Source organism: Triticum aestivum, unplaced genomic scaffold, assembly GCF_018294505.1.
Source record: "Triticum aestivum cultivar Chinese Spring unplaced genomic scaffold, IWGSC CS RefSeq v2.1 scaffold192214, whole genome shotgun sequence".
Lineage (NCBI taxonomy): Eukaryota > Viridiplantae > Streptophyta > Magnoliopsida > Poales > Poaceae > Triticum > Triticum aestivum.
In genome coordinates this window covers 1-12,360 of record NW_025230995.1, presented here as the reverse complement: position 1 = coordinate 12,360, position 12,360 = coordinate 1, and the positions used below count along the sequence as shown (strand labels likewise).

Genomic DNA, 12,360 nt, shown 5'->3' with positions numbered 1-12,360 from the left:
CCCCGCGCGCGCTACACACACACACTTTTAGAATTTCAAGCTGCCTATTTATTGATTTCTCATTCACAGTGCTCTCTAGTTTTATATTTCCAACTACTACAGATGCCATGGCTCATATCATGATATTTGATTAAGCAAAGAAAGAGAACAGAAGTTCGTCTCCTCTCTAGTCTTCTCTGACCCCAAAGGAAGCTCTCTTCACCATGCCATGCTCTCGACACATTTGCACCATAATTTAGTAGCAGGCGACCAAATATCCCACTACGCAATTTTCTTGGTGTAAGCTGGAGTGAAACAAGTTGGAGTTGAGTATATTAAACCAAAACATGTATTTGCATTGCATTGAAGGCAGCATGAAGGGATTCTGGTTTATTGCAGTGGCAATTAAGTAGCAGAGTCAGTTCTGACTGCATCATTAAAGCAGATACACCAAAGAATAGAAATGCTCTCTCTCTCTTCTATGCTTCAATCCATATACTGTTGCATCAGAACATTTTTGGTATTGCATGGAGTAATTTTAGTATTTTATGTTTGTCTATATATTTGATTGATATAATTAATTCATTCTATTTGAGTTGATAAACTGATTTGCGAAGTTTTCTTTTAATATTTTTCACGTGTCTTCATACCTTTACAGGAGAAAAGGCAACAAATTCTTAATGAGATGAGAACATTATGTGAAGCAAGTTGCTATCCTGGTTTAGTTGAATTCCAGGGTGCATTTTACATGCCTGATTCTGGACAAATAAGCATTGCCCTTGAATACATGGATGGTGGCTCTTTAGCAGACGTTATAAAAGTCAAGAAATCAATACCAGAGCCAGTTCTTGCACATATGCTACAGAAAGTGTTACTTGTATGGATCTTCCACATCCTCTTCCTTTCATGTCTGTGTTGATCAAAATCAGGCTGTGACCTGATGTGTTTTTGAAGTAATAAATTATTCTTTGTACAATTCTGAAGGGCCTGAAGTACTTGCATGAAGTAAGACATCTAGTGCATAGAGATCTAAAGCCAGCAAATTTACTGGTAAACCTTAAGGGCGAAGCAAAAATTACAGATTTTGGTGTAAGTGCTGGTTTGGACAATACAATGGCTATGGTATGCTACTTCTTTGTGACAATTATCACGCTGTTCTTTTGATATTCCTTAAATATGAGCTAATTATTTAATAATAGTACATCAATTTCATCTAATCATTTAAAGTGAATGAACAATATGTTTTCTGCTAAATAAATATGTTCCAGTGTGCTACCTTTGTAGGCACTGTGACATATATGTCACCTGAGAGAATCCGCAATGAGAACTACTCCTATGCTGCTGATATTTGGAGTCTTGGACTAACGATATTGGAGTGTGCTACTGGTAAATTTCCATATAATGTCAACGAAGGCCCAGCCAATCTCATGCTACAGGTGATTGACTACTCAGATTTTTTTTTATTCTTGTCCATCATTCATTACGTATGTTGGGATGGAATATCATCCCTTTTACAGACTGATGCAAAGTGTGGGGACTATTTGAGCTGTTCACATGGTAGCCTTGGTGGGTTGTATTTGAATTCGTTGATATGGCAAAGAATGTTCCATTTCTGCATGTCTGTTCGATGATTATATTAGTTTCCACAATATTTTCTTTTTTCCTTTGCTGGTTTATGTTTTGTAAGTTGTTTTTTTCATTTTCTTTGAATATATAAATTATCTGTCACTTCACTTGTTGCCCTATCTTAATCTTAAAATCACATACTTCAGGTACTGTTTTTTTCCCACTCGATTGTTGTCCTCTCTTACAATCCTAAAATCTCTTATGTCAGATACTCGATGATCCATCACCAACACCACCAGAAGATGCCTATACACCAGAATTTTGTTCCTTCATAAATGATTGCTTGAGGAAAGATGCTGATGCAAGGCCTACATGCGAGCAGGTAAAGAAAACATGTATATTCTAACTTTCATGCAATCTGAGTCCAGTAGGTTAGCAATTTGCATCAATGTCTTGTGGTCTGTTTGAATGTTATTACATATTACTGGTAATAACTTTTTTTGATAAAGCATTAGTGGCAATAACTGTCAGAGTATTGTATAGTTGTGTGGTTAAGTATATTTAGGTATTTATTAACTGATTTACCTTCTCTTGTAAGTATGTCACACTGGCCTTTGGTTGATGAAGACATCACCGCCCCTATCATTGGTCCATTGGAATAAACGAGGAGGCCCATTCCACATAGAGACCTTGGTTTCTCTTCTCTCCCTCTCGTACCATCATGTACAGACTTCCATACCCTAGCCCACAGCAGCCACCATTGCTGCAGCCAGGACACCATCACCACCAATGTTCGCCGTCCACCGTATGTGCAGCTGGGGCTGGAAACCTTAGGCGCAGGGAGAAGGAAAGTATGTGATGGATCAAGTAGAAGATGGGTTTCTTCTAACTCCCTGGTTAACTGATTTAACGTGTGGTTACCTCATTATATTGAGGGGCTGCCTTACATGTGCTAGACTCTAGTCCTAATACAACATGATCTGGACTTGGCAACATGTCCATTATAATAGGACCACTACCTAAACTAAGACCAGTGATCAGAATTATCACTAGCCCACTACACTCACCTTCTTCGTGTTATGTGATGCCTTCGAGTGACCATCAGTCCTGCCTTTTCTAATCTTGGTTTAGCTCTCTGCACATTAGGCGTACACAGATACTACTTGGGCTAGTGATAATTCTGATCACTGGTCTCTCTGTGCCTACTGCCTCAACGATTTCCTGGAAGATCAAGCACATTGTAGTTTTCCTTCCGAATGCTTAGGCCGAGTTCGTTAGGTTGCTAGTCAAGCAGATCCAGTGAAGCATCTTAATTCTTAAGCAATGCATCGGCTACTCTACGTCAGTGAAGCATGATCTCTCCAAGCACATTGGAGTTGATGCTTCCTGCATGAAATTGTAGATGCAGGAGCGGGTTGTTGCTCTCCAGTATGTGCCATCAGAACTCTAGTTAGCTGATTTCTTCACCAAGGCGCATTCTATAGCTTTGTTGTTGATCTGCCTTTAATTTTGTGTATGGTATTATTGGAGGTCCATTTCACAAACTTATATGCAAAATGTAGGTACTGATTAGTTATGGCTTGGTCTAATAACAGAATGTTAATTATCTTGACAATGCATTTTACATCTTTTATCCTTTTCCATTGTTTGGTTTTCTTATAGTGGACTAACATGTTTAACATTCTACAGCTTTTGTCACACGCATTTATCAAGAGGTATGAGCAAACTGGTGTGGACTTGGCAGCATATGTCAGGGGTGTTGTTAATCCAACAGAGAGATTAAAGCAAATAGCAGAGGTGAATTCTTTAGAGCATATTTCAGCTTATTGTTTTCTTCTACTTCAGTTAAATATCAGGACACACTTGATATGAAACATGCCCCCTATGTCAAGAATTGAAGCTAGAACTTTGAAGGGGGTCAGGGAGGGGGAGGTGGGGTAGAGGCTATATGTTGGAGATAGACAAACACTGTTGCTTGATGATGTTACCGTGGCTCACTTTCTTTTGCCTCTGCCACCTCACCGCTGGTGGTCACCATTCCTATTTGTTCCACTTCCATCTACCTCCATTTGGGAACGAGAGGAAGAAGGGGAGAGCGAGAGGGTCAGGTTTATAATACAGCCAGTATATAATCAGTCACCTCCACCAAGGAACACTTCCGCACCCCCATCGATCCTACTTGTTGAGCCACCTTAACCATGTCCCATGGCCCTGTTCCACAACTCGGCTGATCCATTTTGCTTGTAACTATAGGTTGTACATTAGAAAAATGGAAGAACAATGTGGCGCAAGTGTGAACCATTTGAGCGGATGCACTACAGTATTCTTATACTTCCATTGGTTGAGTAAAATATTGCTCTAGCGCCTTCATTTTGTTGAACTGCAGTGCTAGTCCTTCGTGTGTAGAACAACTGGTCTGATAGTTTGTTTGTGCCCTAATTTGTTTGTTTGTGTCCTGATAATTTGTTTGTGCCCTAATTTGTTTGTTATTGCCCAGAGAAACCCTTTTGTTTTCCTTTTAATGAACAAAGTCCATTGAAAAAGAAATTATTTATAAGTCGTGAGGGTTCGAGTGCCCCTATCCCCATACCTGCTTTAACTATGTTATTTATCCATTCTTTTCCTTTTCAACTCGCCTGCTGATTCTTTGACGTTAGCTCGTTTGGTTCCACATTTCGGATCTCAATTCAAACGTGTAGATTAAAAGGACTTTTGTTAATAGACCCACCCGTATCAAACAAGGGTACTCACTACTTGATTTGTTCCTTTTTTCAAGACTCAGTATTCTCGAACATAACTTATTCAATGCTTTCACGGACACACTTGTCCAAATATCACTCAGAAATTCAGACTGAAATGATGGTATGCCCAAATATCCAAGCTCAAAGTGAAAAGTAATCCATTAGCTCCCTTTTAGTTCTGGCAATTCATTAAAGATGCACAGGTTACCACTATATGTACTTAAGCAGATTTCCCCCCTGAATCCCAGATGCTTGCTGTTCATTATTACCTCCTTTTTAATGGCTCTGAAGGACCTTGGAATTATATGAAGACATTCTACAAGGAGGAATCATCTTTCAGGTACCCGAGGCAATGTTACATTTTTTTAGCATGATCCTAAAATATAGATGTACTCTTACTGCTGTTTAGGCCTTTAACCTTTATGTAGATTGTACCTCCAATAGTTGGTTACAGTATCGTTGAAATTATTTTGGTACTAATAACATCAAGTATGTGTTCTGTGATGGTTAATAACTTAATATGAAAACTTGCTGAGACGATATCATTGAGTTGCCAGCGAGTTGATGGAGCTAGCTGAATTGACCGTTGCACTTTTGCACAATTCATCATTTCCTGTTAATCTGGCCCATTTGTTTCTTACTTTATCCTATAGGCAGTGTTGCTTTCCAAATTTATCCTGTCAGGCATTGTTGCTTCTGTTGTGCCTCTATATTACTGTGTGTCGAAGAACCCAAGCTGTTTCTGAGCACATGCATGATATGTGGTGTTATCTCCTGTTTGTGCAGTTTTTCAGGGAATGTGTATGTCGGACAAAGTGCCATATTTGATACTTTATCAAATATAAGAAAGAAGTTGAAAGGTGACCGGCCTAGAGAAAAAATTGTTCATGTTGTTGAGAAGCTACATTGCCGCGCGAATGGGGAAACAGAAATTGCTATCCGTGTGTCTGGATCATTCATCACGGGCAACCAATTCCTGATATTTGGTGAAGGGTTGCAAGCTGAAGGGATGCCCAGCTTGGAGGAAATTGATATTGACATTCCAAGCAAGCGGGTTGGCCAGTTCCGGGAGCAGTTTACCGTGCATCCAGGGACTTCCATGGGATGCTACTACATAGCAAAGCAAGATCTCTACATCGTCCAGTCATGAAAACAATGTATAAAGTGTAAGGTAAGTCTTGTAAATCTCATGTGTGCTGTTTGATGAATTGCTCTTAATGCTGTCGATCATTTATTTGCTTATGAGATTGCTTGGTTTGCAGTGATGTTCCGGTTTGTGCCGTCAATGATTCCAGTTCATGATGAAAGCTATGTCATGGTTTCCACTTCTCGCGGCCCCATAACTTCGACAGGCTTCAGATCACAATGCAGTCCTGCTACCATTGACATTGATTCCATTTCTTCTCGATGCGAGCAAACAAACTTGTAGCTGAAACATAACTTAATTATTGTTTGTAAGGTGGTAAGGAGAATGAAGCGATTCTAATGATTGTTGTGCATAGATCGATACTCTTGACACATGGCACGGTTTTAGTCGAGGCTGCTCAATTTCTGTTGTACTCCCTCTGTAAACTAATATAAGAGTGTTTAGATAACTAAAGTAGTGATCTAAACGCTCTTATATTAGTTTACAGAGGGAGTAGATGAGAAGATTGCGTGTGGGTGCTAATAAGTGACACAGCTCAATGTAGGGTTGTACTACTAATGCTTATGTGTAAAAGACTAACTCCGCTGGTACTGTATCAGTCGGTTTGACGTTTTTCTTTTTTCTTGAACTGTTACTAAGATGTCTGAGAAGTTCAAATTTTACGTACTTTATTTTGAGGGAATAAATTTGTCCGCAACATGTGGCAAACATTTTGTGCTTTCAGTATTGTTCATTTATTTGAAAGTAAATAAATTCAAACAGTGAAGGTCACATATCCCAACTTTCTTGAAAGAAAATTTGGCTGAAAATGGAGTTCCTACAGAGATCTTCTGGTGATAATGGGCCCTATCATATGTGCACCAATTTGGCCGGGTTTCATCAGGCTGACATTATTGATATCTATATCTATTTTGCCCCGTCTGCCCACAACCCTATTCATGGGTCTACATTTGGATCCATTTCCGTTACCTGTTGGTTAAGCATTCCCATCGACCCATCGGGTTTGATGTACAATTGATTGCGGATTAATCTAAGAGCATAATAATATGAAAGAACAATTGGTGATGATGGTGCATATATGTAACTATATATAGTTGTTCAACAACAAGAAACATATAAGCAATTGTAGTTTGACACATAGACATTATTAGAGTACAAAGTTAAAGTAACAAAACAAAATGTGTTTAATTGTAGTATTAATTGAGAAACACATGGGTAACCACCGGGAATAAACTCAGACACCCATACCCCTAACCCTATGGACAAAAACGATGACACATGCCCTATCCACTAAGATACACCATAGGTGAAAGCGACACCCAGTGTCCTATCCGTTCGATTTGAATTCCCACCTTAAGAGCGGATGTAATAAAAGATAGATATATAAAAAAAATATCTTCATATTGTGCGTTCAATCAAGAAATGATCTATATAGTGCTAGTGCACATACGAGTGTTTATAAGAAAAAGAAAAAACATAGTTAGGTAGAAGTCATGACCGCCTTATCCTTTGAGAACACTGAAAATGTGATTTACAACATAAAAATTTAAAAAAAATACAAATTGACGGTATCGTCCGAATTTGATCTTATTTCATCTAGCATTTTTTAGAATATCTATATCAAATAAAAATTGAGTCAAATATCTGGCAAATAAATAAGAAAATAGCGTCAACCCTTGAGGCCCATTATCCGAGGGTTTGAGCCCAACCAACTCCAACTGTGTAGTAGAGTTCCGCCGCCGCCGCCGCCGCAATCCAACCCCGATTCGATTCGGTTCCGGCGGCCGCCCACCCTCTCCTTTCCTCTCCGGACCAGCGCAGGCGGCGATGCGCGGCGGGCGGTCGGGGGGCGGGGGGCTGCGGAACCCCTGCCTGACGATGCACCAGCCGTGGGCGTCGCTGCTGGTGCACGGCATCAAGCGCGTGGAGGGCCGCTCCTGGCCGTCGCCGGTGACGGGCCGCCTCTGGATCCACGCCGCCTCCAAGGTGCCCGACCCCGACACCGTCGCCGCCATGGAGGACTTTTACCGGGAGATCTACGCCGTCGACGGGGTCCACCACATCGACTTCCCCCAGCACTACCCCGTCTCCCGCCTCCTCGGTCCCTATCTCCTCCTCCTCCCCCTCTCACCTTCCTTGATTGATACCACTGCTGCTTTCCTCCTCAGCTTGCTGACGCCATTGCCGATTGATTATTGCTCAGGGTGCGTCGAGGTGGTCGGCTGCGTCAGGTCCGAGGAGCTCGTCTGCTGGGAGGACGTGCCCCAATCAGTAAGAGAATGCCATTCCCTCTCCTCTGCTCTGCTATAAATGGCCTGGATTTGTGCACCTTGTCGTGTCATTGCTGAATATGGTGCTTCTTGAATTGACTTGATTGCAGGTCAGGCTTGAAGGCTTGACCGACTTCTGCTGGCTTTGCGAGAATCCGCAGGTAAAACCCCCTAAAATCACCCATGTATAGTCAGTCGCAATGAGTATGCCGTCATTGGCTAGATTCACATCCCACCTTGTCAAAGCGCCTGAGACTCAGATGCCTGCTGTTTTTCTATTTATGACAATTTCCCACTACGCTTTAATTTCTCCAGAAGCTGGTGGTTCCGTTCGAGATGCGCGGTTATCAGGGTGTGTACAATTTGGAAAGAAGGGTTAGTCACTAATTGTTGCTAACATAAAGCAATGCTTTTTCATCCATCTCTTGTCACCGTTACGTTGTGAGCTTATTCTGTGCCGTCTTGTGTCGCATTGCAGGTATACGAGGGAGCAGCCAGGGGTCTTTCGCCTGTTCAAGGTCCACTGCCGGTCAAGTTCCCGCTTCCAGATCCCAGAAACCCCTTGTCTCTCAAGCCGGGATCTCTCAATTTCGACTCTTCAAAGTCTGCCCTGGTCAAGACTGAGAGTGTTTCTGCAGCGATAGCCGGGGCTAGAGCTGCCGCGACTCAGTATTCGAGGAAGGGTAGTACTGCTGCCACTAGCAGTGAGATTCAAACTCGAGGGAAATCGAGGGAGAATCATGCCGATGGCAGTTCAGGGAGTGGGGCTCTGCCGTCTGTTGTCCAGAACAGTCAATCGCATCTGCAAAACCAGGATCCATCGCCTGTTGTCCACAACAGTCCATTGCATTTGGTAATCCAGAATCCATCGCCTGTTGTCCAGAACAGTCCATCATACTCGCAAACTCGGAATCCTCAGTATATTGCTCAGAGCAGTCCATCCTACTCGCAAACTCGGAATTCTCAGTATATGGTTCAGAGCAGTCCATCCTATTCGCCAACTCAGAATCCTCGGTATATGGCTCAGAGCAGTCCATCCTATTCGCGGAACCAGAGTCAATCGTCCAATATCCAGAGCACTCCATTCTATTTCCATGACCAGAATCAATCGTCCAATGTCCACAGCAATCCATCCCATTTCCATTATCAGAATCAATCTTCCACTGTCCACAACAGTCCATCCTATTCTCATAATCAGAACCCATCGCCCAATGTCCAGAACGGTCCATCGTACTCGCAAAACCATAACCCTTCTCCTGTTGCCCAGAACAGTCCATTGTTTTTGCAACACCAGAACGCCGAGCCTCGGAGAAGTCCCAGACTACAGGGTGGAGCTCCCCACAGGGTGAGTGCTCATTTTTCATTCTGAAGCTGAATTTCGTACCACCAAGATAACTATGAAGTATAAACCGGGGCAGTGAGTAAATTTAGCTGTCTATCCCCAGTAACTATATTGCTGTTAAATTTCACCAATGTTAATCATGGTTACTTATGAACCTAAACTAGAGATTTCTATAGTAAGTTATTGCTGTTAATTTACACCGACTTGGAGATGACTATAGACTATGAATGCCTAGTACATACATAGTTTGAATGCTGGAATTACTGGGGAAGACTCAATTAGAGATGTCTATGGTAAGTTATTGCTGTGTGTTATTTTGATGATGCAGTTCGCCTATGAAGCGTCAGATATGTAAAGAAGTACAACCTCCGTCCGGAATTAACTGTTGCTGAAATGGGTGTATCTACTCGTTTCAGCGACAGTTAATTTTGGACGGAGGGAGTACTTTTTGTGTGTGTGTTTGTGTGGAATTAGCAGCCACCTGCTAGTGTTTATTTGTCCAATTTTCTTGCTCGGTCAACGTGTACGGTGTGCTTTAGTCAGACGGACTTGTTTTCCAGTTGATGCCTAACTCTGTCTTTCTCATGAATCGTTCATTTTGCAAACTAAACTAATGGTTGTTTGGTTAGCTCGTTGCAGCAGCGCTGAGAGACTTGAAGCAGTCAAGCTTGCGCGAGAGCGGGGAGCAATCATCAGCTCCCAGAAGCTGGCCTGAATAATTTGGGAACCATCGTCATCTGCCTGCTTCTGTGCGACGATACCAGCTCCTTAATTGTGTAGAGTACAATGTAGCATTTGCTCATACGTTTCTGACTGATGATAGCATAGCATGATAGTGTGGCTGTGATAGTGCTGGCACGATGTATCGGGCGCAGCGCCATGCCGTGCCCTGCGAGGTTTCCCTGCCGTTGCAGGGTATGCGTGTATCTTGTCATCATGTAACATACAAACTTAGGTTTGGTTTGAAATACTCCAGTGCTTAGACTAGTTGGTGGTTGGATGTGTATCTCATACATTGACAGTTATGGGACGATCTACCATTGTGACGTTTGGGCCCAAAGTGCATGGGAATGTGAAGCAGTAATATTGTGCTGCACATTATATATGGGTGTGTTTGTTTCATGCCATAGCATGCCCTAGGTATTTTATTTTGCCAACCATTGGCTATCCAAAAAATTGGCTAGAGATTCCAAGATTTTGCAACCAAGTGAAAGTTAAAGTATCATAGGATGCAAAAAATAATAATTAGGTAGGGCAAATTTGGGCACCAACCAAATATACCTTAAGTCCTCGTGTGTGCGGGATATAATGGGCCAGTTATTTTCAGCTTACCAGTTTTCGTATTCAGATTCTGAGAAACTGTCCACATAATCAGCTGTACATAATCAGCTGTGTGCCACCGAGTTCTTTTGTGTTGAACATGGCCGACGTCTAAACTCCCCTACTCTGCCTTCCGGACTTCCGAATGCATCAGACCCAAAGTAGGGGTCCGTTTGGACGCATAAGAGTGTCCGGACACAAAGTAGGGCTCACTGAAGCACTCTAAAGTACTCCTCTGTTTTTATTTACTTCATATACTAGCTTTGGCTGAAGTCAGACTTTATAAAGTTTGACCAAGTTTGTACGAAAAAATATGAAAATTTACAGTAACAAATTTATATGATGTGAAAATATATGCAATGATGAATCCAATGATATTGATTTGGTGGTGTATATGTTAATATATGTTTCCGTAAACTTGTTGAAAGTATATAACATTACCTTTAGACAAGCCTAATATGCGGAGTAAATAGAAACGGGGGGAGTAGGTTATTAAACTAGTATGTCAAATTTGAAAATGGAAGATAATCCTTACCAGGTCTAGGTAGGTAGAAGATAATACTTTCTTTCCTTCTTGGAATCTTCTTTTTGCTGTGGTTGACGGCTAACTGACATAAAACAGCCTGTAACTCCTGTGAATTTGATACCCTAGGTACGTACGAAGACTATCTATGCTTTATGAATCGACAAGGAATTCAGAAATCAACGCATGCTTGAAAGTAAAGTCGTAAGCAACTTCAAAACATCTCCTTCCAGATAATATTTGGCATGTAATATAGTGGCGTCATGATTAGCGTCCACTGCAATTTACTTTAATTTGCACTTTGATCAAACATATTTTGTAGTAGTTGCAATTCGCACATGTTGGATATCTGGGCACGCCAAGTCGCTAGTCGATAGTATTAGTTTTTTTTAGACAATCTCGCTAAGCTTTTTATTCAAATTGTCACAATGTTTACAGGGACGAAAGAAATGCTATCAGTCTGGCCTAACCAAACATGGCGGCCAGGCCCTAATTTTAATGCATGCTTCGCTAGATTGTGAGCATCCACATTGGAGCTCCTAGACTCATGAACTATATTACAAGAGGAAAAAGAAGTAGCTGTCATCTTGATCTCTTTAACAACAGCTCCATAGTTCGATCCGCTTCCCGTTTGGACTTCTGTAACCACACCTTTGCAATCTGATGCTAAATGTATGTGATGAAGATTCATATCTTGGGCTAATGCTAACCCTTCCCTGATCGCCAATGCCTCCAGAGTGGCTGCGTCACTGTAACACCCCGTATGTAACTTTCCCTATTTGTACTCCAACTCTTGCCGTTTCCGGCGTTAAGTTATATTTATTTCCTCGGGTTCGGGTCTTTATCTCCGTGTGTTGTTGTCGTTGTCATGCATCTCATATCATGTCATCATGTGCATTGCATTTGCATACGTGTTCATCTCAGGCATTCGAGCATTTTTCCCGTTGTCCGTTTTGCATTCCGGTGCTTCGTTCTCCTCCGGTGGTCATTTCTAACTTCTTTCGTGTGTGGGGATTAAACATTTCCGGATTGGACCGAGACTTGCCAAGCGGCCTTGGTTTACTACCGGTAGACCGCCTGTCAAGTTTCATACCATTTGGACTTCGTTTGATACTCCAACGGTTAACCGAGGGACCGAAAAGGCCTCGTGTATGTTGCAGCCCAACACCCCTCCAATTTGGCCCAAAACCCACCAAACTCTGCTCCATCATCTAGAGCGTTCGATTACGATTGCGTGGCCGAAAACCGCACCTCATTTGAACTCTCCTAGCTCCCTCTATGGCTATAAATAGACCCCCCTCGAAATATCCCGGATCCCCTCCTCTTCAAACCCTAAATTTCGCCCCCGCACCGGCCGGACACGTCCGAATCCGGCTGGACGCGTCCGCTTCCCCGCCGCCGCGAATCGCTCGCCGCCACGTGGCACGACAGCCGCGCCGCCGCCGAGGCCCGTTCGGCCTAGGACGGGCCCC

General features: G+C 42.4%; 2 protein-coding genes across 4 annotated transcripts; both read left to right on the top strand.

Annotated features, from left to right (window-relative positions):
- Nucleotides 1-637: 637 nt before the first annotated feature.
- On the top strand, nt 638-5,819 carry LOC123175678 (mitogen-activated protein kinase kinase 3; the record flags this gene model as incomplete). Its single annotated transcript, XM_044590270.1, is given in 8 exon segments — nt 638-856; nt 964-1,101; nt 1,248-1,415; nt 1,814-1,927; nt 3,235-3,342; nt 4,535-4,626; nt 5,073-5,457; nt 5,549-5,819. Coding segments are annotated over 7 exon segments (1,203 nt in total), but the record flags the coding sequence as incomplete, so codon positions are not given.
- Nucleotides 5,820-7,117: 1,298 nt separating this feature from the next.
- On the top strand, nt 7,118-10,167 carry LOC123175680 (putative uncharacterized protein DDB_G0290521). Of its 3 annotated transcripts, none has more exons than XM_044590273.1 (6): nt 7,118-7,534; nt 7,637-7,704; nt 7,814-7,864; nt 8,019-8,078; nt 8,182-9,048; nt 9,688-10,167. In XM_044590273.1, the coding sequence occupies exons 1-6, from the start codon at nt 7,261-7,263 to the stop codon at nt 9,691-9,693; spliced, it is 1,326 nt and encodes a 441-aa protein (XP_044446208.1). In that variant the 5' UTR covers nt 7,118-7,260; the 3' UTR covers nt 9,694-10,167. The 3 variants fall into 3 exon arrangements, with proteins under 3 accessions (XP_044446208.1, XP_044446207.1, XP_044446206.1); XM_044590272.1 differs by having other exon boundaries at nt 7,119-7,534; nt 9,685-10,167; XM_044590271.1 differs by having other exon boundaries at nt 7,119-7,534; nt 9,675-10,167.
- The last annotated feature ends 2,193 nt before the right edge of the window (nt 10,168-12,360 follow it).

What these genes read in the sequence shown, in the direction of transcription:
- LOC123175680 (XM_044590271.1), top strand. Translation starts at nt 7,261, where the DNA reads ATGCGCGGCGGGCGGTCGGGGGGCGGGGGGCTGCGGAACCCCTGCCTG. An exon ending in GGGAGGACGTGCCCCAATCA is followed by an intron (nt 7,705 to 7,813) that starts GTAAGAGAATGC and finishes ACTTGATTGCAG; the next exon opens with GTCAGGCTTGAAGGCTTGAC. An exon ending in TGTACAATTTGGAAAGAAGG is followed by an intron (nt 8,079 to 8,181) that starts GTTAGTCACTAA and finishes GTCGCATTGCAG; the next exon opens with GTATACGAGGGAGCAGCCAG.